This window comes from Lethenteron reissneri, chromosome 2 (genome assembly GCF_015708825.2).
Source record: "Lethenteron reissneri isolate LAM-NWPU_2019-01 chromosome 2, ASM1570882v1, whole genome shotgun sequence".
Lineage (NCBI taxonomy): Eukaryota > Metazoa > Chordata > Hyperoartia > Petromyzontiformes > Petromyzontidae > Lethenteron > Lethenteron reissneri.
The window spans coordinates 461775-485485 of NC_083780.1; the positions used below are offsets into that span (position 1 = coordinate 461775).

The following is a 23711-nucleotide window of genomic DNA, read 5'->3' on the forward strand; positions in this document are numbered from 1 at the left end:
GACAGGTAGGTTCCCCACAGCGTTATGCAGACGATTAAAAGATAATGCCGTTTGACTGATTCGGAGTGAGACCTCTATTGTCAAACCGCAGCTGGTCATAAGCACACCGCTCACACACTACGATCACCCTCACACTCTCCCACACGACTCACCCTACACTCACCCACAATCTACACACACGACACCCTGCACTCATTCAGTCACTCACACTCCACACCCTACACTCACCCTGACCCACATGCCACACTCTGCACTCACCCACTCACGTCGCAGTATTCAGAATAGTTTATTTTGAGGAGTCACGTGCCCGCCATCATCGTCATCAGTGTTCACGCGCGACAGCTGCCCGAGACCGCGTGCTACACGCGTGCGTGCCTGTGTGAGCATGTGAGGAAGGCTGTTGAGGGGGCGGAGTCGTGTTTGTGTGATGTTGAGGTGAGTGTGTATTCGTCTGTGTGCGAGTGTATTAGTCTGGAGGTGTGCGTGAGGTTGAGATGTGTGTGAGGAGGTGTAATATCAAGGGGCGTGAGGTAGAGGTGAGTCTAGGAGGCGTGTGTGTGAGGCGGTGTGCTAGTGGCGAGCGGTGGCGCAGTGGTTAGCGCACTGCGCTACGAACCCTTGTGACACGAATTCGATTCTCGCTCACGGTTAAAACCAGTGACGATTATCTGAACCAGTCCTGTGGCTCCCCTAGGTCGACGCACCTCATATTAGCGTGATTGGCAACGTATGGTGCGAAAGAAGTTCAACATACATACAAATGAGTACCTGGTGCAGTGTGTAAAATCAACGCTGGGGGGACAAAGGCGGGCGGGCATGGTGCTGGCCATCCACTGCCTCGTGTGCCATGCCGGCCTTCATAGGTGCTTCTCGCGACCAGCACTTGCCCCAAAAGTCCGTTAAGGCTATACGGGGGATCGTTGTCTTGTCTAAGTGAGGAGGTGTGAGTGAAGTTGAGGTGTAAGTCCGAACACTTGTTATCAAGTCCAGTCAACCACGAACACACACAGAGTCAGCTCTTTGAATGAACAACGTCTGCCAGGGGTGACCAGTTCCAGGTCGTTGGTCCGGAGAGCCGACCGTGGAGAGACGGCGCTGGCCGCGGTGCCGCGTGCGGTTCGCGCTACGAGGGGGCAGCGGCAGCGGTGGATTGCGGTGGGATCCTGGGCAGCGTCGATTCGGGACCAGTGAGGCTGGGCACTGCTCATGGGGATAGGGGGGAGCGGACTGGTGCTTGTTGCAAACGAACCGGCAAAGGTTGATAGGCGACGGTGTGTTTGATGTAACTCGTGGCGAGGCACTCTCGCTGACAGTGTTGGAGAAGATGGCAGGAGCTCTGTGTGTCGATGTGGGGGTGAGGAGGAGTTCTGTGTGACGATGTGGGGGGTGAGGAGGAGCTCTGTGTGACGATATGGGGGTGAGTAAGAGCTCTGTGTGTCGATGTGGGGGGTGAGGAGGAGCTCTGTGTGTCGATGTGGGGGTGAGGAGGAGCTCTGTGTGACGATGTGGGGTGAGGAGGAGCTCTGTGTGACGATGTAGGGTGAGGAGGAGCTCTGTGTCGATGTGGGGGTGAGGAGGAGCTCTGTGTGTCGATGTGGGGGTGAGGAGGAGCGCTGTGTGTCGATGTGGGGGTGAGGAGGAGCTCTGTGTGTCGATGTGGGGGTGAGGAGGAGCTCTGTGTGTCGATGTGGGGGTGAGGAGGAGCTCTGTGTGTCGATGTGGGGGTGAGGAGGAGCTCTGTGTGACGATGTGGGGGTGAGGAGGAGCTCTGTGTGTCGATGTGGGGGGTGAGGAGGAGCTCTGTGTGACGATATGGGGGTGAGGAGGAGCTCTGTGTGTCGATGTGGGGGTGAGGAGGAGCTCTGTGTGACGATGTGGGGGTGAGGAGGAGCTCTGTGTGTCGATGTGGGGGGTGAGGAGGAGCTCTGTGTGACGATATGGGGGTGAGGAGGAGCTCTGTGTGATGATGTGGGGGGTGAGGAGGAGCTCTGTGTGACGATGTGGGGGTGAGGAGGAGCTCTGTGTGACAATGTGGTGGGTGAGGAGGAGCTCTGTGTGACGATGTGGGGGGTGAGGAGGAGCTCTGTGTGACGATGTGGGGGGTGAGGAGGAGCTCTGTGTGACGATGTGGGGGTGAGGAGGAGCTCTGTGTGACGATGTGGGGGTGAGGAGGAGCTCTGTGTGACGATGTGGGGGGTGAGGAGGAGCTCTGCGTGACAATGTTGGGCGTGAGGGCGAGGAGCTCTACGTGACGATGGGGGGTGAGGATGAGAAAGAGCTCTGTGTGACGATGTGGGGGTGAGGAGGAGCTCTGTGTGACGATGTGGGGGGTGAGGAGGAGCTCTGCGTGACAATGTTGGGCGTGAGGGCGAGGAGCTCTACGTGACGATGGGGGGTGAGGATGAGAAAGAGCTCTGTGTGACGATGGGGGGTGATGATGAGGAAGAGCCAGGCGTGACGATGTTGGGCGTGAGGGTGTGGGGGTGAGTGGAGGTGAGGGTGGGGTGTGAGGGTGAGCTCTACGTGACGATGTCGGGCGTGACTGTGAGGAGCAACTCCTCCTGGCCGCGCCGTATGAGGAGAAGCAGCTTCTCCTCCCTCTGCACCGCCTCCTGCAGTGACGTGGTGCGCGTGGCCACTCGGCCATTCACAGCCACCACCACGTCGCCGTTTCTCACCCCAGCGCTACAAACAGCACAACATCCACATCACCGTTACTCACCCCGGCACTAACACCACCACCACCACAACATCCACAATAACAACATCACTGTTACTCACCCCGGCACTAACACCATCACCACAACATACACAACAACATCACTGTTAGTCAACTCGGCACTAACATTCACCACAACATCCACATCACTGTTACTCACCCTGGCACTAACACCATCAGACGAGGTAGTTAACATCTCGCCACCGTAGTGCCCCAACAACAACTACCACCACCATATCACCATTACCCGGGCACTATCAACAGCAACCACCACAACAATAGTATCAACCACAACATCACCACAACATTACGGCCACCGCCGGCACAGGGAGTAAGGTCACCTGGCAGCGGGTGAGCCCGGGATGACCTCGTGCACGTAGATTCCGCCGGAGACATCCGGGAAATCCCGGAACCGGAGCCGGAGCTCCTTAATCAAACTGGGACATCATCATCATCAACACCACCATCATAATTATCATCATTACAAGCAACACCATCATAATCAACGTCATCATCACCACGCTCATTATCATCACCACCATCTTCACCACCATTAACATCATCACTACCACCATCATCATCATCACCACGGAACCGGAGCAATAGCTCCTTAATCAGACTGGGACATCAACATCATAATCATCACCACCATTATCATACCATAATTATCATCACCACCACCATCATCACCATCATTAACATCAATATCATCATCACAAACATTATAATCACGGAACCGGAGCCAGAGTTCCTTAATCAGACTGGAACATCACCATCATGACCATCATTAACATTATCATCACTACCGTCATTATTATCATCATCACCGTCATCATCACTAGCATCATCAGCACGGAATCAGAATAGGACCTCTTTAATCAGACTGGGACATCATTGCGACGATATGGTGATTAACACTCACTGTACCGTTGGGTCTGCAAGTTCGTGCTTGTGTAGAGTTCTGATGTTAATTGCTGTATCGTTCTGCAAACAGGTTTTGAATGTTTGGTACCAAAATGCTGCACGCGCGATAATTGTTTTGACGTCTGTCAATGGTAATGAGGGCTGGCGGGAGGTGTGGGAATAAACTTCCTCTGTACATGGAGCAGTGCCCCGTGTCAACCTCCTTCTGTTCCTCTCTCAAAGTTTCACCTCCTCCTCTTCTTCATCGCCCATTCCCCTCCTCCGTCCCCTCGCCCGACCACTACGTCCGATCCCTCCCTTGCCCTTCCGTGACCCCCATGCGCCCTCTGTTACGGTCACTCATTCCTCAGCCCTTTGCATGCCCCTTGCCATCTAGATCACTCTCGATTTGTTACCGCTTTTAAACTACGTACAGCGCCTTGAGCTAGGACGCTCTATATAAAAATAAATTAAGATAATTACCTCACCTATTTAAACAGCAGTTCAGACAATTAAATGCATCACTGCCAGGAGACAAAAGCGTGGCTGAGACTTCACATTTGAACTGGACAGAAAGCGTGATTGTGTTTAGTTATAACTTTATATCCATGATAGAGGTTTTTTGGGTTAGATCGCGTAAATATATAAATGTGTCACTAAAACCCGCCACCATCCGACACAGCCAACTAGTAAGGGTTGTCACGTAAACAGAATGTAGTGTACTTCACGGAGGCACACACTTGAACTTGGAGGCAACACGTTTATTACACGGCCCCAACAGGGCTACTACATAACCGTACACAAGTAAACTAGACCCTGACGGGGTCAGTCAGTAACACTCTGAATGATCCACGATGTCGAGCGAAGACCGAAGATCGAGGAGGCGTAGCACGGCGGGTTTATACCAGAAGACAGACCATGAGTGCTCTCGGGACTTCCCTTTTATGTTCCCGAGCGTGAGCTCGCTCCGTTTTCGGCCACGCCCCCTTCTGTATCTCACCAGAAGGTTCTTGACCGAACATCACGTGTCCCTCAAGCCACCCCTCGGGCCCCCCCCCCCCCCGCTACCCTGTCCCGATCACTTGCCCTCTTGGGTTCACCCAGACTGTCACGACCGTCGCCAGAACTATCCCCCTGAGGGCTCGCTTCCATGCATACCCACTTCATTGCCAGAAAGAGGCTCAAGACGTACAATTCCACTCTTGTGACAGTAGCTGGCACTAAACGCCAGAGTGACTCCATTTACGTCACTACATCACCCCCCGCCCTTTAGAAACAACCGCTGAAAGAGCAATAAAAACGCTATCTATCTATCTATATATAAAAGTCATTGTGTGTGGGTTTGTGTGTGGTCGCGCCCTTGGCTCTCCAACGGTGGGGTTTATGTAAAAAAAAAATAGCCAGGCACCACGCCGTAAGCCCCGTGGTCAGCAAGCGCTATTCCTTTTTTACATCCTGCAACTTAAATTTAGTTTAATTAGCGATTTACTGCAATTTTTGTGCGCTTCGCATTTATTGATTTATGACGCGTGCACGACCATACCAACTCACGCGCCTTTGGTGGGGAGGATGGCCCATGCGAAGTCACACGCCTTCGGTGGGAGTGAGGGTCGCGTTAAAAATCCTATAAAAATGACACTAAACGCTAAGGTAAATTCTTCACTGTCTCATGTCCCCCCCCACCACGATGCGTGCAGTTATTACTACTATACAGTCGGTAGATGCACCACTATAGGCCATAGATATTACTGCAGAGCGGCCGGGGACATTGTGCCTGGGGGGAGGTGGGGGGGGGGGGTAGGGGTAGCAGCCCAGCCCCAGACTGCGAAGGTGCCATCTCGGCCGGCTGGACAATCTAGGCGAGGCCGGAGGCTCTGCACGGGACTAGACCTCAACACGCCACTCTGTCAGGTGAGTACTTTGTGCTATAGAGTCGATAAATACTGCTATAGAGTCAGCATGTACTACTGTAGTGATAGCAGGTACCACCACAGTCAGTATGCACTGGTGTAATCATAGCAGGTACCACCACAGTCGGTATGCACTGCTGTAATCATAGCAGCTACCAACTCGGTATGCATTGCTGCAGTGAAAGCAGGTACCACCACAATATACACTGCTACAATCATTCCGTGGGTCTACACCGCCTCCTACCCATAAGACAAGCACATTGGTTCCCTGGTGGCAATCGTGACAGTGCATCTGCATTTCCGTGGCAGACACCTTTTCTGTATAGGACTTTAAACGAGTAGTCCTGGAGGACTTCCAACAATCGGGAAAGCTGCCCGGACAGTTGTTCAACCCGCACCGCATACTGGAGCGCTGTGCGATCCGTGCGTACCACAAAGTCTCTGCCATAGAGGTACGGATGGTATTGTTGCATAAAATACACGATGGCCAACAATTTACGACGCATCACGCAATAGCGCTGCTCTGCTGGGGACAATACATGACTCCCATATGCCACAACATTCTCCACCCCATCCACAACTTGAGACAACATGGCGCCAATCCCGGTATCACTGGCGTCTTTGTCCAGGATGAAAGGCAAGGATAAATCAGGGTATCGGAGGGGAGGTGCCTTCACCAACCCATCCCAAAACACGACAAATGCTTCCTCCTCATCCTTCCTCCATCAAAATTTTTGGCCTTTAGCCATTAGAATATGGAGCGGTTTTGCGATTGTTGTGAACCTGGGGACACAGTAGCCGATATTTGTCTTATAATCCCCAGGGATCTGCCGTTTGCGGCAAAACAAGGAATCTCAATGGTGCGAAGTGTGCACGCTTTTTGTGGCAAACAATAAAAAAAAATCCGATATTATGGTAGCGGATGCACCGGTGTCAATGAGCATCCGCACCTCTACCCCCTGTATGGTTCCAATGACGGCTGATAATCCCACCGACGCAGTGATAATACGGTGGTCCAATGCCGACCACTGACCAGGCTGCCATGGTCACCCGTCACCTGCTAAACCCCGATTCTCCCGCTCAACGACTCGACAAGGCAGTCCAACACGCGAACACGACCTGGCGCCCGAATACAATGGGTGAGGTGAATGCAAGGGCCGGGTGTGTGGTGTGCCGCGACTTGCCTGGGGACCCAGCGGAGTAGAGGATGGCCGGGGGGAGGATGACGGCGCCATGGAGAGTCTCCCTCGATCGGCCCGGCATCCCAACGAGATGTGTCCCGGCAGGCCGCACTTGAAGCAGTTGATGGGAGTGCTTTCCGGGCGAAGGCCGGTCCCCTTCCTCAGGTCTTGATCTTCTTTCCACTCTGCCTCGTCCTTCCTCCACCTGTTGCCGTCGAGCGAAGCGAAAGCTTGAGATGGATCAATGGCTTCGGGCGATTTTGCCAACTCGGAGGGTCTGGCGCACGCCGCCACCCTCGCACGCTACTTTAAATTGAAGTGCGCCTAAAGACACTGCGCGACCTTTAAAGATGACAAGTCGTCATCTTGTGGCTGGCAAAACGATGTCCAGTTCCTTGGCCAGCCCCAACATGTGCTCCAGGACCAAGGAGTCCAACCATCCTTGTCCTTCTTCAGGTATACAGCCTGCACCAGTGACACAAGCACGCTGCAGAAGGCAAGGGTCATCTCGGCCTCCCCCCGCCGTCGTGCAGCAAACTTGTGTCGCACATTAGATAGCGGGTAAAAAATTCCTGCCATCTGGGCAAGAACTTGTGGAAGTGATTGGCGGTCCTCTGATGAAATGCCATAAAACGCCCCCAAGGTGTCGTCGCCCAGCGGAGTCGGAAGCGCCCGCAGCGCCTCCACGTCCATCCACGCCGCAAGGTTGCAGGTAGCAGTGAAGCGTTGGCGAAACGCCGCCCAGTCGCCTCCCGCCACCACAAGTTCCTTAACAAAAGAAAGCTTCTTCTGTAGTGTCGGCACCGTGGACTGCAGGTTTTTCGGGGGGTCTGTTTTGGTGGGAACTCCATCCCGTCCGTCGGCCTAAATGGCGGCCACATGCACGGGCCACGTTTCTTGTGTTTCCTACGCGCGGGAAACAGAAGCAGCGGAGTCTTCTCCCCGTGGCACCGGCACGCCGACCCCTTTGGTTGGCTCCCCCAGCCCCAGCTCGGCGATCAGTGCTGCTGCGGCAGCCAGCAGGTCAGCGAGGCGGCGGCCGATCGATCGGCGCTTTCCCCCCAACAATGGCGGCGTAGTGAGGGCGGGCTCATCTGGCTGCTCCGCCGGCAGAGCCCCCTCGCTCTCTGTCTCTGGGGCTGCTGCTCCCGGGGCTGTCTGGGGAATCACCCCATCATCGTCCTCCTCATCTGAAGACGCCTTGGTGAGTAGTTGTCACCTAGTTAACATTGCGCTACACTAGGGCTATCACCGAGCTACTATTTTAACTTCTAACGCCAGATGTAGTGTACTTCACGGAGGCACACTTCAACTTGGAGGCAACACGTTTATTACACGGTCCCAACAGGGCTACTACATAACCGTGCACAAGTTAACTAGACCGCAACGGGGTAACTACATAACTGGGTCAGTCAGTAACACTCTGAATGACCCACGATGCCGAGCGAAGACCGAAGATCGAGGAGGCGTAGCACGGCGGGTTTATACCAGAAGAAAGACCATGAGCGCTCTCGGGACTTCCCTTTTATGCTCCCAAGCATGGCCTCGCTCCGCCATGACCCCTTCTGGATCTCACCAAAAGGTTCTTGACCGAACATCACGTGTCCCTCAAGCCACCCCTCGGGTCCCCCCGATACCCTGTCCCGATCACGTGCCCTCTCGGGTTCACCCAGACTGTCACGTCCTCACTTGCCCTTCCTATGACCGTCGCCAGAACTATACCCCCGAGGGCTCGCTTCCATGGCATACCCACTGCGTGGTCACCACATCTATGCCTCTATATAAGGAACAAAACAATTAGACTTCTCCACAAATTTGCATGTCGCCTGATGAAGCTAGTTGTAATTACTGGCAAAACGTCGTACTCAGATTGTAAATGGTGTGGCTTGGCAACACACTGGTGTGCTGTACTAGTGACGAATTGGCATGTTCTGTTTACGTGACAACCCTCACTAGTTGGCTGTTTTGGGTGGTGACGGGTTTTATCGCCACATTTATATATTTCTGCGATCTAACCCAAAAAAACCTCTATTATGGATATTGGTTGCAAAAGCCTACGTGTTAAATGTAACTTTATACTTTAATAAGATAATACAGATTCTTAGACACATAGATGTAAAATTATTGTTCTATTGAAAACGGACATGGTTATAGCCCTCAAAGTTAAAAGGCAAAATGTAAATATTCAGAGAGAAAGGACGTGTTTAGTGAAAGTGTTGGCATTCGTTTTCATCAACCTGCCCTGTAGTGGTGACGACGATTGTCCGGTCCGTAGCGAAGTGGTGACGGCATAGCCACCACCGTAGCGCATTGTTCCTGATCGTGTGGGGGTTAAACACGAGAGCAAGCAAGGGTCATCAGGCTCTTTGTCGACAGGCAGAGACACAAGCTTGCACTCTTGGTGCACAACAAACGACACTCCGGTGCAAATGACAACACACACACCTGTATTTTGCAGGACGTTAAGAGAAGTGTTTTGCTATATTTTGCTTTGATGTGGCACCTCAACCTTTGTCGTGCAAGCATCTCGCGGGAGACGAGACAGAGGACTGATGCAGTTTAAATTGGTAAGTTAGCCAATAGCACAGCACATTGCTAAACCAGAAGTACCAACTAATAGTGGAATCGGTAAAAGGAAGACACCAGTAGTGTATTTTGCTTGTTGCACATTTGGACATCTGGGAAGGGACTGTTGGGGGAGAAAGAAAATTGGTGAAACAACCCGAAAAAAATAAACTCCACATCAAAAGAGTGAGAAAGTGTGACAATTAAAAAGAAACTCTTGCAAAGGCAGGATGTCAACATGTCATGCCAGCAGAGGTGATACATCAAACAGTGGAATTGGACGGAAAGACAACAGTCTCATTGTTCGGAACATGCGCTGTTGTAACCAACGTACCAACAGAGTCAGGATTTGTGAGTGGTTCAAAGGGTAAATAGTGGGTTACAGTCATGAGAGATACCGGCTGCACTGTCGTAATCATCAAAAGAGGACTGATTTGTGATTCATAATTGATAGGGGGAGAATGCACACGTGTCTTAATATATGGGGTGTCCCATTGCCAAAATTAAACGAGAATGTCCATACTTCACCAGAACTGTACACGCGATGTGCATGGGCAGTCCGATTTATGATGTAGTGGTAGGCGACGTAACAGGAGCCAGAAAACTAGAAGACATTGAAAACCTTAATATAGTGATCAACAATTCTAATGGGGAGACTCCCCTAGAGAATGTGTACCCAGCGGGCAAACTGACTGAACTCTGGCGAGGACAGGAATGTAGAGAGGAATCTTGAAATACATTACCAGAGCAAACAATAGTTGATATACCACCAAAGGAAAATAAATAACAGAGTTGCAAGGTAGCTAATGCGGTGACCACTCGAGTAGCAGAGATTCGTGTAAAAAAGGCAATGAAGCCAATAAAAATAAATTCACTCACTGCAAGAAATAGGGGTAGCAGAAATGAAAGAGGCACAACAATAGGCCCCAAAGTTTGGAAGATCTGTCGATAAAATCTGCCACTGGTCAAAAACATTACACAAAAGAAACATGATTGTGGAGACGGGAGTGCTACATTGAGAATTTCAATCTCCAAACATTGAGCATGGGAGAAAATGCAAGCAGTTAATTCTGCCTCAGACCATGCAAAAGCAAGTATAGCAGCTGGGACATGATTGATGAGCATTAAGCAAAAGCTTAGCAAAGTGCAGATATTTCCAATTTTGTGACATGGGTATTGAAGGTCCCATTGGGACAAATTGCCATTGGAGATGCAAATTTTGAAAGAGTTGCAGTAGATTTAATTGGCTCATTTAGTCTCTCCAACGGGATACGGGTATCTTAACCCCGATAGAGTATGCCACGCGATATGGTGAGGCAGTACCACTGAAAACCATTGAAACAGTTGAAGCTAAAAACTAGAAAAAAAAAATATTTTACCAGGTACAGGGCCCAATGAGCTATTTCGCTCTTTTTCAGAAGCGACCTGACCACAAAACACGTTGCTTTGGAGTGGCCAGGTAGGAACTTGGTTCAACCAATCCGAGAGCGTACATGTTTGGGAGGGGCGCACCTCTGGTTGGCTGCTGGCTCGCGGTCACTTGACGCACTTCAACCAATCCGAGAGCGTACATGTTTAGGAGGGGCTATGCACGACAGACAAATAAATCCCTGGTGGGCAGTGTGGAACTGTTGTTCCTACCTGTATAATAGTTCAGTGAAGTAGATTATTGTGTGGAAATGTATAGCAACCAAATACTGCAAATGCATGTTTTCTAGTAGTAGAGGGAAAACCGAGGGACCCAGAGAAAAGTTCATGTGACTACGAGGAGAACATGCAAACTCCCAATATACAGGTGTCAGGGTCAGGATCGAAATCACCACCTTCTGTATACAGGGTGAGGTAGTTAATATCTCGCCACTGTGGGTTCATTCTAGTTTTGATAATTGCTTTTAATGTTCGCCAACTAGGTTCGACTGGTTTCTACCGGATTGTTATACGTGTGTTAATTGCTTTGATGGTCACACTGTTCGGTCATACTGGTGTCATGAAGTGACCAGTGTGGCGGGGGAGGGGTTAAGATAATCACCTCACCTAAATAAACGGCAGTTCAGATTGGGGGCGCCGCGGTGGAAAGATGTTCACTATCTCGCCTGCTTTACAGGGGCGCATGGGTTCGATCCTGACCCTGACGCCTGCATTTTTGGAGTTTGCATGTTCTCCCTGTGGTTGTATGGAGTTTTCTCCGAGTCCTTCGATTTTTTTCTTCCACATTTCGAATCATGTGTTTAGAGTCTTTAGCTGCTATAAATCTCCACATGACAAGCACTTCATTGAGCTATTGTGTCCAGGTCGCTCCTGAAAAAGAGGCTCAGTGGGGCTTACCCGGTAAAATAGTTTCAAATAGTTTCATAAATCTTTTTCCCTCTCCTATTCCTTCTCTTTCTGCTCTCTTTCCCTGCCTTCATCCTTGTGGACTTCCTCATTCGTCTCTCTCGCTCGACCTGTAGCTCACGCCCGTCTCCAAAATGTGTGTAGCTCTGCACCCTCATAAAGCCCAACAGCTCACCCTCCCTCTCTGATGAGTTCCTCAGTGTCTGCCATGCTTCAACTGTGATCTCCATTGGCATACAAGAGTCACCGTGTATAGGACTCGGCTTCCTGCACAGATCTGACGGCTTCCTTTAGTGACACTTTTTTGACATCTCTGTGGGCCCATTTTTGCCGGTATCAAGATGATGAAATGAAGAATAATCTTTACCCCCTCCGACACTCCAGATCCCGGAATATAAGCACCCACTATGTCACGTACGGGGACATTAAATCCAGTGGGAGGATTTGTGGTGATGTAGAGTAACTTATTTTTGTATTGGTGATATATTGGACACCGAATGAGATGACAGTTTGCCAGTACAGGAGACCCTTGAATATCGCGAGGGGTTACATCCTTGGAAAGTGCCAGGAAAGTTAAAAATGCGACATTCAATACTTAACCCTTACATACATAATGGAGCTAGGTACATGGCAATCAAAAATAGACAGCATCATAATTGAAATAAGTATACTATACCGTATGCCAATAAACTAAAAACTAAATAATTTTAATAAACATGGAAGCCCAGTACCCAAGTTCGATTCCTGCTCACGCCTGACACCAGTGACTATTATCTGAATCTGTCCTGGGTCTCCCCTAGGTCAACTCTGCCTCAAACAAGTACCTGGTGCGATATATAAACATCTCCACGAGGGAGACAAAGGCGACCGCGCGTGGTGCTGGCCACCCACCCTCTCGTGTGCGTGCCGGCCTTCATTAGGTGCTCACTAACAGCACTTGCCCCAACAATCTGTTGAATCAATACGGGGGGTCTTTGTCGACGAGATGCTTGCATGGCAAAGGTTGAGGTGCCACATCAAAGCAAAATACAGCAAAACACTTCTCTTAACGTCCCGCAAAATACAGGTGTGTGTGTCATCGTTCGCACCAGAGTGTCGTTTGTTGTACACCAAGAGTCCAAGTTTGTGTCTTTGCCTGTAGACAAGGACCCTGATGACCCTTGCTTACTCCCGTGTTTAACCCCCACACGATCACGAACAAAGCGCCACGATAGTGGCTATGCCATCACTACTTCGCTACGGACCGGACAATCATAGTCACCACTACAGGGCAGGCTGATGGAAACGAATACCAAAACTTTCACTAAACAAGTCCCTTCTCTGTCTGAATATTTACATTTCGCCTATTAACATTGAGGTATATAACCATGTCCAACAACATTTACAATTCGAGTACTACGTTTCGCCATAAATTACAACCAGCCTCATCAGGCAACAGCCAGAGATGTGGATAAATCATCCTCCTGTTTCCGTCTTAAATGGAGGGATAATTGTGATGTCATCACTTGTGAGCCAATTAGGTGTGAAGACCTGAGGTGATATATCGTACTCAAATTGTAAATGTTGTAGGTTTATTCTCCAACACACGACCGGTGTGCTGGACTAGTAACGAATTGGCACGTTTTGTTTACGTGACAAGCCTTCATCATTGGCTGTGTCAGGTGGTGGCGAGTTTAACGACACATTTGTATATACGCGATCTCCCCCCACCCAAAACCTCTATTATGGATATTGGTCAAGAAAGCCTACGTGTTATAAAGTGATGAGTGTGAGTGAACAAGTAAAAGTATTAGATAAGCTCGATATCGGTGAGAGTGCAATGATAACTGTTGCGTTATCATTCATGGCCGATGCGGCCACCTGATGCACAAATGACGCATCAAAGATTCGGCGGCCACGAGTGTGGTCACCAATCCCAAGCCAGCTGCTGTCTTCACTCCTTTAAGGGAGGAATGGACAAGATCCACTCTTCGTCTGAACAGACAATTGAGTGGATAACAAATCTAAAGTTACATATTTAATCTGCTGCTATTAGTACATACGAAAGAAAGAAAGAAAATAAAACGCCTGCATCTCCCAAAAAGTCATGCTCCTGAATTCCTCACCATCACTTCCTACACCGTCATCGTCAAATCATCATCATCATCAAAGGTAATAAAAAAAGTTCTTCATGATTTATTACTTATTTATTGTAGTAATCGTTATTAAACATCTACCATTCCCCCCCCCCCCCTACTATGTTCACTCGCACCAGGAACGTAACCCAATTATTCCCGTTGAGCAAGGTTTCTGCACTCGCGAATTCTGCATTCGCGAGCGTTTTTAAGAATGTATTCCCCGCGACTGGAGAGGGTTTACTCTATAGCTCAGCGGGCTTTACATGGTAAAATACTTAGTTTATAGATAGAGAAATGCAGCATTGCCAGGAGGAGACAGCGTGGCAGAGGCTTCGTATTTGAACGGGGCAGAAAGCGTGAGTGATTTTTGTGTTCTAGATTTGAAGCTTTCGTGACTGCAATGATTCATATTCTTAGGTTTTTTCGGTAAAGTCACGTAGGTAAAAACATTAAAAAGTAAAATAAAATAAAAATCACGACGTTTCGGAGGCAACACAAGCTTCCGTCTTCAGGTGGTACCGTCACAGCCACGACAGCTGTATCAAGTAAATGAGAGATTGCAGGAGTTACCACTGCGTTTATATAATGGTTGGAGAAGGTGGTGGGGCAAGGGCCGCATACTTATTATTAATATGGTAAGATGAGGTTTGAGACTAAGAATAGATTGCATAACAAAGGCTGAGCCTTTGTTATGGAGAGGTGCGGTTTGTGACTCAACCTGTAACAAGAAGACCACCACTAAACATGGTTAAACAGTAATGGTTGTCTGTCAAATAAGATTGGCAAATAAGTGTAGTTAAATCTTTTTTGCATGGTTAATCACATCTTTCCAATGATTACTCAGTTTGTAACCGTCATCACGGTTGAAATTATGTTATTTTATTTTACGTTTTAATGTTTTTACCTACGTGACTTTACCGAAAAAACCTAAGAATATGATTTGTGTGTTGTTTTAACTTTATACCTTCATAAGATAATACAGACGCTTAGACACATAGGTGTAAACAGCCATTCAGATAGTGAAATTCAGTTAATTTAGGTCGATTTAATAACCTAAATCGACGTAATTTATGGAAACTGAGAGAAGGGGCGTGTTTAGTGAACATGTTGGTATTTATTGTCATCAACCTGTTCTGCGGTGGTGACTACGATCGTACGGTCTGTAACGAGGTGAACCTACCCGACTGGTGACGGCCTAGCGACTACCAAGCCATTGTTCGTGATGGCGTGCGTGTCGAACACGAGATCAGCAAGGGTCAGGGTTAGTCATTCTGGTGTTGTCAGCGTCGTTGAGACGTTTCTTTGCTGGACTGCGCTTTAATGTGTCTAATCTGTCACCAAATCAAAAACCAAGCTACTCTGCCTCATTACAGATTATCCCAGTGAATGTCATTTCCCCGTATGTGACAATCATCAACATCATCAACACCACCATCATAACCACCACCATCATCACCACAGAACCAGTCGGAGCTCACTAATCAGTCTAAGACATCATCACCATCATTATCAGTGTGTGGTGAATGAGAGTGGTGAGACGAAATTTCAATTTAAAGCTTTCGTGACTGCAGGGATTCATCTTCTTGGTTCTTTCGGTAAAGTCACGTAGAAGGAAAATAATAAAAAATAAAACATAATAAAATAATTATCACGACGTTTCGGCCACAACGCAAGCAGCCGTCTTCAGGTGGAGAACAGGTCTGTCGAGAAGGCCTTCTCGACAGACCTGTTCTCCACCTGAAGGCCTTCTCGACAGACCTATTTTCCACCTGAAGACGGCTGCTTGCGTTGTGGCCGAAACGTAGTGAGAATTATTTGATAATGTTTTATTTTTATTATTTTATTATTTTCCTTCTACGTGACTTTACCGAAAGAACCAAAAATAAAAAGTGGTGAGACTGTTTATGTGATGATAGTGTGTGGTGAGTGTGTGAGTGGTTAGAGTTCGCACCTTGAGGTGAGGTTGTGTATGTGTGAAGAGGATGTCGTGTGAGTATGGTGAGACTGGAGTGAGTGTAGTAAGATGACGGAGTGTGGTGAGGCTGTGGTAATGTGGGTTTGTGTGGCTCTGGTGAGTAAATGTGGTGAGGCTGTGATGATCATGTAGGTTGTGAGGCTGCGGTGAGGCTGTGGTAATGTGGATTTGTGAGGCTGCGGTGAGTGCGTGTGGTAAGTGTAGTATTGACGATGAGGTTAACTGGTGGCGAAATGGTCCGGGAAGCAATGTCTTCAGTATGAGTTATATGGCTCTCCGACTCACCAGCCCTGCTCCTGGCCTCACAAGCTGCGCCTCGGATTTCCTACGGAGCTGGCCCTCTGCTCCCTTCGTCGGCCATCCTCTACACTGCGGCTTTGGCCACAGCTGCGCCCGTGTCAGTCCATCAACAATGCAGCCTCAATTAACCTATCCTTGTTATCCAGCTCAGCCACAGATGCTTCAGCGCAATTCGTTTTTTTAGTCTTAGCAGCCTGCCAAGAATGTCTTCCCATGTATCCTATATAACTGTTGTGCAATGCCCATCCTATTCGACTTGTGCATTGTGCGATGTTGGATCTATGGGTAATAAGTCATTGTTGATTCATGATCTTGTCAGTGATATCGACACTTTTTATTTAGTTTTTCACTGAAACCTGACATTCACATGCTTGAGTTAAGTTGGGCTACACAATTCATCATGACCATGAACTTGCTTAAACTCAGTGGTTGAGCCGGTCGCTAACATCGCACTGCTCGCCCGAGACCTCGCCCGGGACCTTGCTCGTCATCCTGGGGGATACGGAGAGGCCGACCCACGTCCATGTGTTTGCAAGGAGCGATTACTGCGATGCTGTTCTTTCGTGTTCCCACCCGAGTCCTCGGTGAACTTGTTCATGTTTTTGTTTTTTGTTTGTTGCGGTTGCACCCGATTCAAGAGCCGAATGGCTCACAGGGCTATACCAAATAAATGAAACTGAAAACTGAAACTCAGCTGCTAGAATCTTATCAAGAAACCCAGCCGAGCCCTATGAAGTTCAGATTGAAGTTTAACATTCTCCTTTTTGACCTATGAGGCTCCCCAAAGTGGACAAGTTGGTTACCTTACAGCCTCACCGGGGCCTTGTGCTTGTGTGGCCACCCCGAAGGCTTCATTCTGCCCCCCCCCCTAGTTTAAGTCCCAGCTTCTTCGTTTTTCCTCTCCTTGGACAAAGATTTGTTTATGTTGTGATGTGCCATTGCCTTGAGTACCTTGTAGGAAAGCGCTTTATTAATATGCGTTATTAGCGTGCATGTCGAGGATGTGGTGAGACTGTGGCGAGTGAGGTGAATGAGTGAGTTATTGTGGCGAGGCTGTGATGAATGTGGCGAGGCTGTGGTGAATGTGGAGTGAGGGCTCGCACCTCGTGGTGAGCGTCAGCATGCTGATGCCGATGTATCGTCGCTTCATCTCGTTCTTCTCTGTGAAGACGACGAGGATATCATCATCGCCATAACGACAAAAAGGGGGGGGGGGGTTGGAGGAGGAAGAGAATGTGCATGAGCGGGAAGAGAAGGGGGAGGGAGGAGTAAGGGGAGGGGGAAGTGAGGAGGAGGGAGGGAGGAGGAAAGGGAGGATGAAAGGAGGATGGGAGAAAGAGAACGAAGCAGTGCCGGATTAAGCTGGTGCGGGGCCTGTAGAATTTGTTATAAAGGGGCCCTAAGTAAAAAAACACATACATATTAAAACACACATTTTGTACTTGCACAGTAAAGTAATTATATTTTTTCATTTGCTATACAGGCAGATAATACGACAAAATGCTAACCTTAAACACGCAGTCGTTCATACAAGTTGAAGGCAGTATAGTACTATAGTATTAGAGCAAGTGTAGAATCACTGATAGCTTGAAAGCATTTGGTGCGGGGCACTTGAAAGTTCGGGGCCCAGAGCATATGCTACTTTTGCTGCACTGGAAGGAAGGTAGAGGATTAGGGAGGGAGGACTCCCCACCTCTGGTCTGCCGGTGGTGCGACTCGGAGAGGAAGAGGCGAATGCGGTCAGAGGGGATCGCAAACGAGATCCCAGCAGCCACCTTGAGCGCATTGATGCCAATCACCTCGCCATCCTAGCTCATCAACACCATCAACATCATCAACATCATCAACATTATCACCTCCAACATCACTACCGTCATAATCAACATCATTGCCTACCACTTGGTTTTCCCGGGCCATTGGTTCAGGGAAAGCTGCAGTGGTGGCCACCATCTTTTCAACCTTTTCCACCTTTTCCCACCCACCTTGTGGACCCTCCATCAACTGCCGCATTTCCCCTGGTCCCCTGTGTGGTCATTGGTCGCGACCTTGCTGCCCGCTGGCTCATCTTTAGCGGCTATTATGTGGCTGGGAGGTTACCTGCATACATCAGCGCGGTCCTCTCGGCGGCGTCTCCGGCTGGCTAAACCGGCTTGGTTGATCCGGTGTCGCTTCTGTCACTAAAACACGTCACCTACTTCTGAAATGTAGCAACGAGTTACTCGCCTGATTTTCTGCTGGGCCTGAAATACACTTCCGCATCATCCTGACCCAAGCGCCCACTCGGCTTGTCAACTGCGGGGATTAATACAACGACGGCCTTATGTACAGTACACCGTAGGTGTACAGTCGGAGAATGCATTCATCAATTGACCTGACTCATGCGAACAAATGCATCATTAATTCTCATCGCTGGTTCCCAATCTCATATACCCATCATATCGCATAGACTCCGTCATCTGCCACTCGGCAAGAATCAATGGTCTCCTCCACAAACTCTCATCCCGTCTACACCTGCCCCACATTCTGTATACCCATGATGATTACATTTTCCTTATTAAACATTCTCTGAATTAACAATACAACATTGAGTATTGATGATTTTCCTCTGGAGGGGATGACTGAGGGTGCCACGGTGTCTGGATGTTAACTGCCTCGCCTGGTATACAGGAGGTAGTGGGTTAGATTCCGACACTGAGGCCTACATATTTGGAGTTTGCATGTTCTCCCCGAGGTCGCGTGGATTTTTCTTTCGGTCATCCGGCTTCTCCCCCCACATTCGGAAATAGGCGTTTAGAGCATTTGGCTGCTGTAAAAAAAAATCCACATGATAAGCTATTATTTGTGGCAAGGTTGCTTTGAAAAAGAGCTTTGTATCTCAGTGGGTCTTACCTGGTAAAGTAATATGTAGTGTAGCTATTATCTGCCTTACTGGAACGTGAAATTCATCATTCGATGTTCTCCCCTTTCTTAAATCAGTTCCTTCACGTTTCCACTTCTTTGAACGTGCTCGGCCTATAGGTTGATAATAGGGGTTTTCCCCTTTTTCTGGCAACAAAACTGAAACCTTTTTACAAGTGTAATGCGGGCGTAAATGACCTTCCGGATGTGACGTCACGAGGGGGAGGAGTTACGTCACGTAGGGGTAAGGGTTCAGGTCTTAAAGGGGAGAAACCGGAAGAGGAGGGGAGTGATCGAGGACTGAGCTTGAGTGGGGCCACGCAGGGCGAGAGCTGGGGGTGGCGAGATCGCCACACACGCACAGAGTACGGTCGGCACCGTCGGCCAGCGGTGACCGACCCCGGAGGAACCAGGAGCAGCCGAGGGGGCTGTAACGAGAGCAGCCGGAGCGGCTGCCCGAGAGGACCAGCAGCGGGGCTGCCTACGAGAGGGAGAGACAGCAGCCGGAGAGGCTGCAGCGGGAGCAGCCGGAGAGGCTGCCGAAGAGTCCAGCAGCGGGGCTGCTGAAGAAAGGAGAGAGAGGCTACAGCAGCGACAACAGCGTCAGCCGCAGAGTGGAGAGTCTATGCGAGAGAGCCGTGTGGGGAAAGAGGAGGCGAACCCGAATAAAGGACACCAAGCCAGATACCGTAGTCGAGTCCTTTATTACACTGGTGTCGGCATGTCAAAGCAACTAAGAAAAAAGAATATTCCGACGCCATCATCTGCTTCATCATCCGACGATGACGGCCTCCCTCCAGCGATGGACCCAGCTGCGTTGGTGGAGGAGACCCGGCCTGGAGCGAGTGCGGGTCCGGGGGTTCAAGATGTCGCCGCGTCGGCGGGCCCGTCAGCACCAACGGACGCGGATTTCCGATGGGCACAGATGGCGGAGCAGCTTGAGACGCTCAAGAATGTGTTGGCGCAGTTATGTGCCCTCGTAACGCCGAGGACGGCGTTTGGGGGAGCCGAGGGTGGTCCACAGGCCGCCGCCTTGCCTTCGCCGTCGACGCCATCAGCCACGCGGCACGAAGACGCCATCTTGGGGGAAGGACGGCGGGAGGCCGCCATCTTGCGCTCTCCGCGACGGGAAGCCGCCATCTTGACCACGCCGCGATGCGACGCCATTTTGAACCTGCCACCGGAGGATTCATCGCTTGAGGACGGCGCGCCAAGGAGTCGCAGTCGTCATCTTACTACGGTCAAGGAATTCTCCATCGGGGGCGATTGGAGCGCTTTCGCCTGCAGATTTTTGGCGGCGGTACGCTCTGCAAGGTGGACTGACGCTGAGGCTTTGGAAGTGCTGCCGACTCTTCTGGATGACGAGTCGGTCAGATTCTTTCGTTCTATAACGGCCGAAAAGAAGAAAACATTACGAGGAGTTTTTGACGAAATGGCGGATGCTTACGAGCCACCCGATGATGCTCATCGCCGATTTGCTCAACGACAGCGAGCGCCCGAGGAGTCGCCGGTGACGTTTAGGGGTGCGGTGCTGGAGTTGGCTATGGCCGCATATCCGGAGACGAAGCCTGACCTGCTCGAGCCTCTCATCTTGGGTAAGATGCTCGAGCTGTCCCGGGATCTGGGGATCCCCATGCCGATGTGTGGCCACGAGAAGCTGACGTCCCGGGCGGCAGCTAAATGTCTGGACGCCCAGTTTAACCTGCGCCGGTGGAAGCAAGTCGCGGCGTGGACGGGGGGACCCATCATCGAGGGAGGTGCCGTGGGTTGGGACCCTAAGAAGGCGGTATACGTGCCGGATGAGGGGAGCCCGCAGGAGCTGACGGCCGCCTCGGGTCCATGGTCGGGCCGCGGTAGGCCGGTCCCGCGTGCTGCACCGCCGGCACGGGGCCGTCGGGACGCGGGGCCTGCGATGCGGCGCAACGACGTTGACTGCTTCCGCTGCGGGCGTAGGGGCCATTACGCCAGGGACTGCTGGGCCCGTATCCCGGATCCGCCCCAGTAGGAGGCCTCGTCAATGGACGCGCCAAAGAAGGAACCTCCAAGACAGGCAAGTCGGTGCGCACCAGACACCCGGCAAGGCTTTACACCTCACCCATCACCGTTGTCGTGCGATCCGGGTGTTGTTATTAACGAGAGGCCATCGACGGGGCCATGTCGCTCGGTGACACAGTGGCGTAAATTGGCACGGAGGGTCGTCGCGGCCGCTACTGGTTCGTCTACTGTACCGGGGTCTATACAAGGGGTGGACGTGCGTATTTTGGTTGATTCCGGTGTGTCCGCGACCATTATATCGGATGTCATTTTCCATCTCCTGGGCATCCCACCGATGGCCGTGCGTCCGGTATACGGGTCGTGCGTCGCTGCGAACGGGGGTAGCATGGGCATTGTGGGACAGGTGGACGCTAAAATATCTATCGGGGAAGTGTCGGCCTCGGGAATAGTGTTAATTTCAAGATCTCTGACTGTTCCTTGTTTATTGGGCACTGATTTTCTGGCTAAGATGCCCATTTTGATTAAAATTAATGAGAATTGTATTGAATTGCCGGGTGGCCGCAAAATTTCGTTTCTGCCGTCGCCCTGGGGGCGACCTGTTCGCCATCCGCCACCATAACGGCCGGATTGGCGCTGGTTGGGGCGCAGACCATTGTCCGGCCGGACCAACAACCGTTTTTGCAGGTGCTCAATGCGAGTGCCGAGCACGTATGTGTTCCGGCTGGTACGGTGGTGGGACATGCCACTACGGCATTTACGGCTCAGGATTGCCTGCACAGCCAGGGTGTGGTTGATGGAATTTCGGTGTCGAGAGCTTCGGATGATCGCTGGATTGCTGACTTATGTAGGGAAAATTCTTCCCTGTCCGAGGAACAACGGGGTGCGATTCGTAAATTGTTATTGGCTTATTCGGATGTGTTTAGCTCTGACGATTTGGATTTAGGACGCACCTCGTTGCTTTACCATCATATTGACACAGGGGACGCTGCCCCTATTCGGTTGAACTCGCACCGGATGAGTCTGGCTGAACGAGAACATGTTCGGGGGGCAGTGGATGACATGTTGGCTGCGGACATAATATCTCCATCTAACAGCCCATGGGGCGCGCCTGTTGTTTTGGTCAAGAAAAAGGACGGCAAAATGCGATTTTGTGTTGATTTCCGGAAATTGAATAAAATATCGGTGGCAGATGCGTATCCCCTGCCGCGTATGGACGACTCCCTCGATGCCTTGTCGGGGGCCAAGTTCTTTTCGACGCTAGATCTCTCTTCGGGATTCTGGCAGCTCCCCCTTGACGAGCCCTCGTGGGAGAAAACTGCATTTCGTACGCCGCAGGGGTTGTTTCAGTTTAATTGTCTCCCGATAGGGCTGAACGCGGCCCCTGCCACATTTCAAAGGTTGATGGAACTTGTGTTGACGGGGTTGCAGTGGGAGACATGTCTCATATATTTGAATGACATTATCGTCTTCAGCCGCACATTTGATGAACATTTACGGCGGTTGGAGTCGGTGTTCACGAGGATGCGTTCCGCGAATTTGAAATTTAAACCTAAGAAATGTCACCTACTGCAACGGTCCGTCCGTTATTTGGGGCATATTGTGAGTGCGGATGGGGTTGTTACGGATCCGGAGAAAACAGCGTGCGTCCGGGATTGGCCAACCCCGGCCACCGTGGGGGATGTACGTCGCTTTTTGGGATTTGCCTCATATTATCGGAGATTTGTTCCGAATTTTGCGACGATCGCGAGGCCCTTGCACCTCCTTACGGGTAAGGGACGAAAATTTGGTTGGGGACCGCCGGACAGAGGCGGCTTTTCAGGGCCTGCGCGATCTACTGGCAACGGCGCCAACGTTGGATTATCCGGATTTCGATCACCCCTTCATTCTTGATACGGACGTGAGCGACACAGGCATTGGCGCGGTGTTGTCTCAGTCTAAGGGAGGTGTGGAGTGCGTGGTGGCGTACGGTAGTTGGGTTTTGTCTCCCGCAGAAACCCGCTACTGCGTCACTCGCAGGGAACTTTTGGCTGTTGTTTTTTTTCTACGCCAATTTCGACCGTACCTGTATGGTCGTTCGTTTATTGTACGCTCGGATCATGCGGCCTTGCAGTATGCTCTTAAAATGGACCAGCCATCCGGCCAGTTGGTGCGTTGGTTGGACACGCTGCAAGAATTTTCCTTCCAAATTCACCATCGGAAGGGGGTGCGCCACGCCAATGCGGACGCACTTTCAAGATTGCCGCAGCGCTCCCCTTGCGCGTGCGCGTCGGGGACGCATAGGTGTGCGCTGATTCAATCTCCCCCTCAGCCGGTTGTGCTGGCTGTCAAGATGCCGGATGCTCCGATGGAGCCGGGTCCGACTGATGGGGTTTTGAATCTGCCACGGTCTGTGTGGATTCGGGAGCAAATGTTGGATGATTCGTTGTTGTCCTTACGGAAGCGGTCTGTGGGGGACAAGGGGAGTCCGAGTACGGGTGGGGTGCCGGAAACCGCTCTCCGGGATGGTCTGCTCATGTGGCGGGAAGGCGTCCAGGAATGCTGGCGTCTGGTAGTGCCGGCGTCCTTGCGATACGAATTGATCCGAACTCTCCATTGTGACACGCTCTTACATCTGGGTGTTCAAAAGACCTTATTGACGTTGCAACGTCATTATTTTTGGCATGGCATTGCGACAGATTTCGTCGGGCACGTGCGTGCGTGTCCAGATTGTGCCCGGCGAAAGCCACCTAAACATCCTTATGTGCCGCCGATACAGTCCATTCAGGTGTCTCGAGTTAATGAATTGGTGGCACTGGACATTTTGGGACCCTTCCC

The 23711-nt window shown here is 50.7% G+C and overlaps 1 protein-coding gene across 6 annotated transcripts in view; it reads right to left on the bottom strand.

Annotated features, from left to right (window-relative positions):
- Window positions 1-2051: 2051 nt before the first annotated feature.
- Window positions 2052-23711, bottom strand: part of LOC133362815 (serine protease HTRA3-like) — a 62078-nt gene continuing 40418 nt past the window's right edge. For all 6 annotated transcript variants that reach the window (XM_061582017.1, XM_061581791.1, XM_061581870.1 and 3 more), the window contains 4 exons: window positions 17698-17812; window positions 17108-17165; window positions 3061-3156; window positions 2052-2685 (listed from right to left, as the gene is read on the bottom strand). In XM_061582017.1, the coding sequence (XP_061438001.1) occupies window positions 2520-2685; window positions 3061-3156; window positions 17108-17165; window positions 17698-17812 (435 nt within the window). In that variant the 3' untranslated portion in view covers window positions 2052-2519. The remainder of the gene's footprint in view (window positions 2686-3060; window positions 3157-17107; window positions 17166-17697; window positions 17813-23711) is intronic.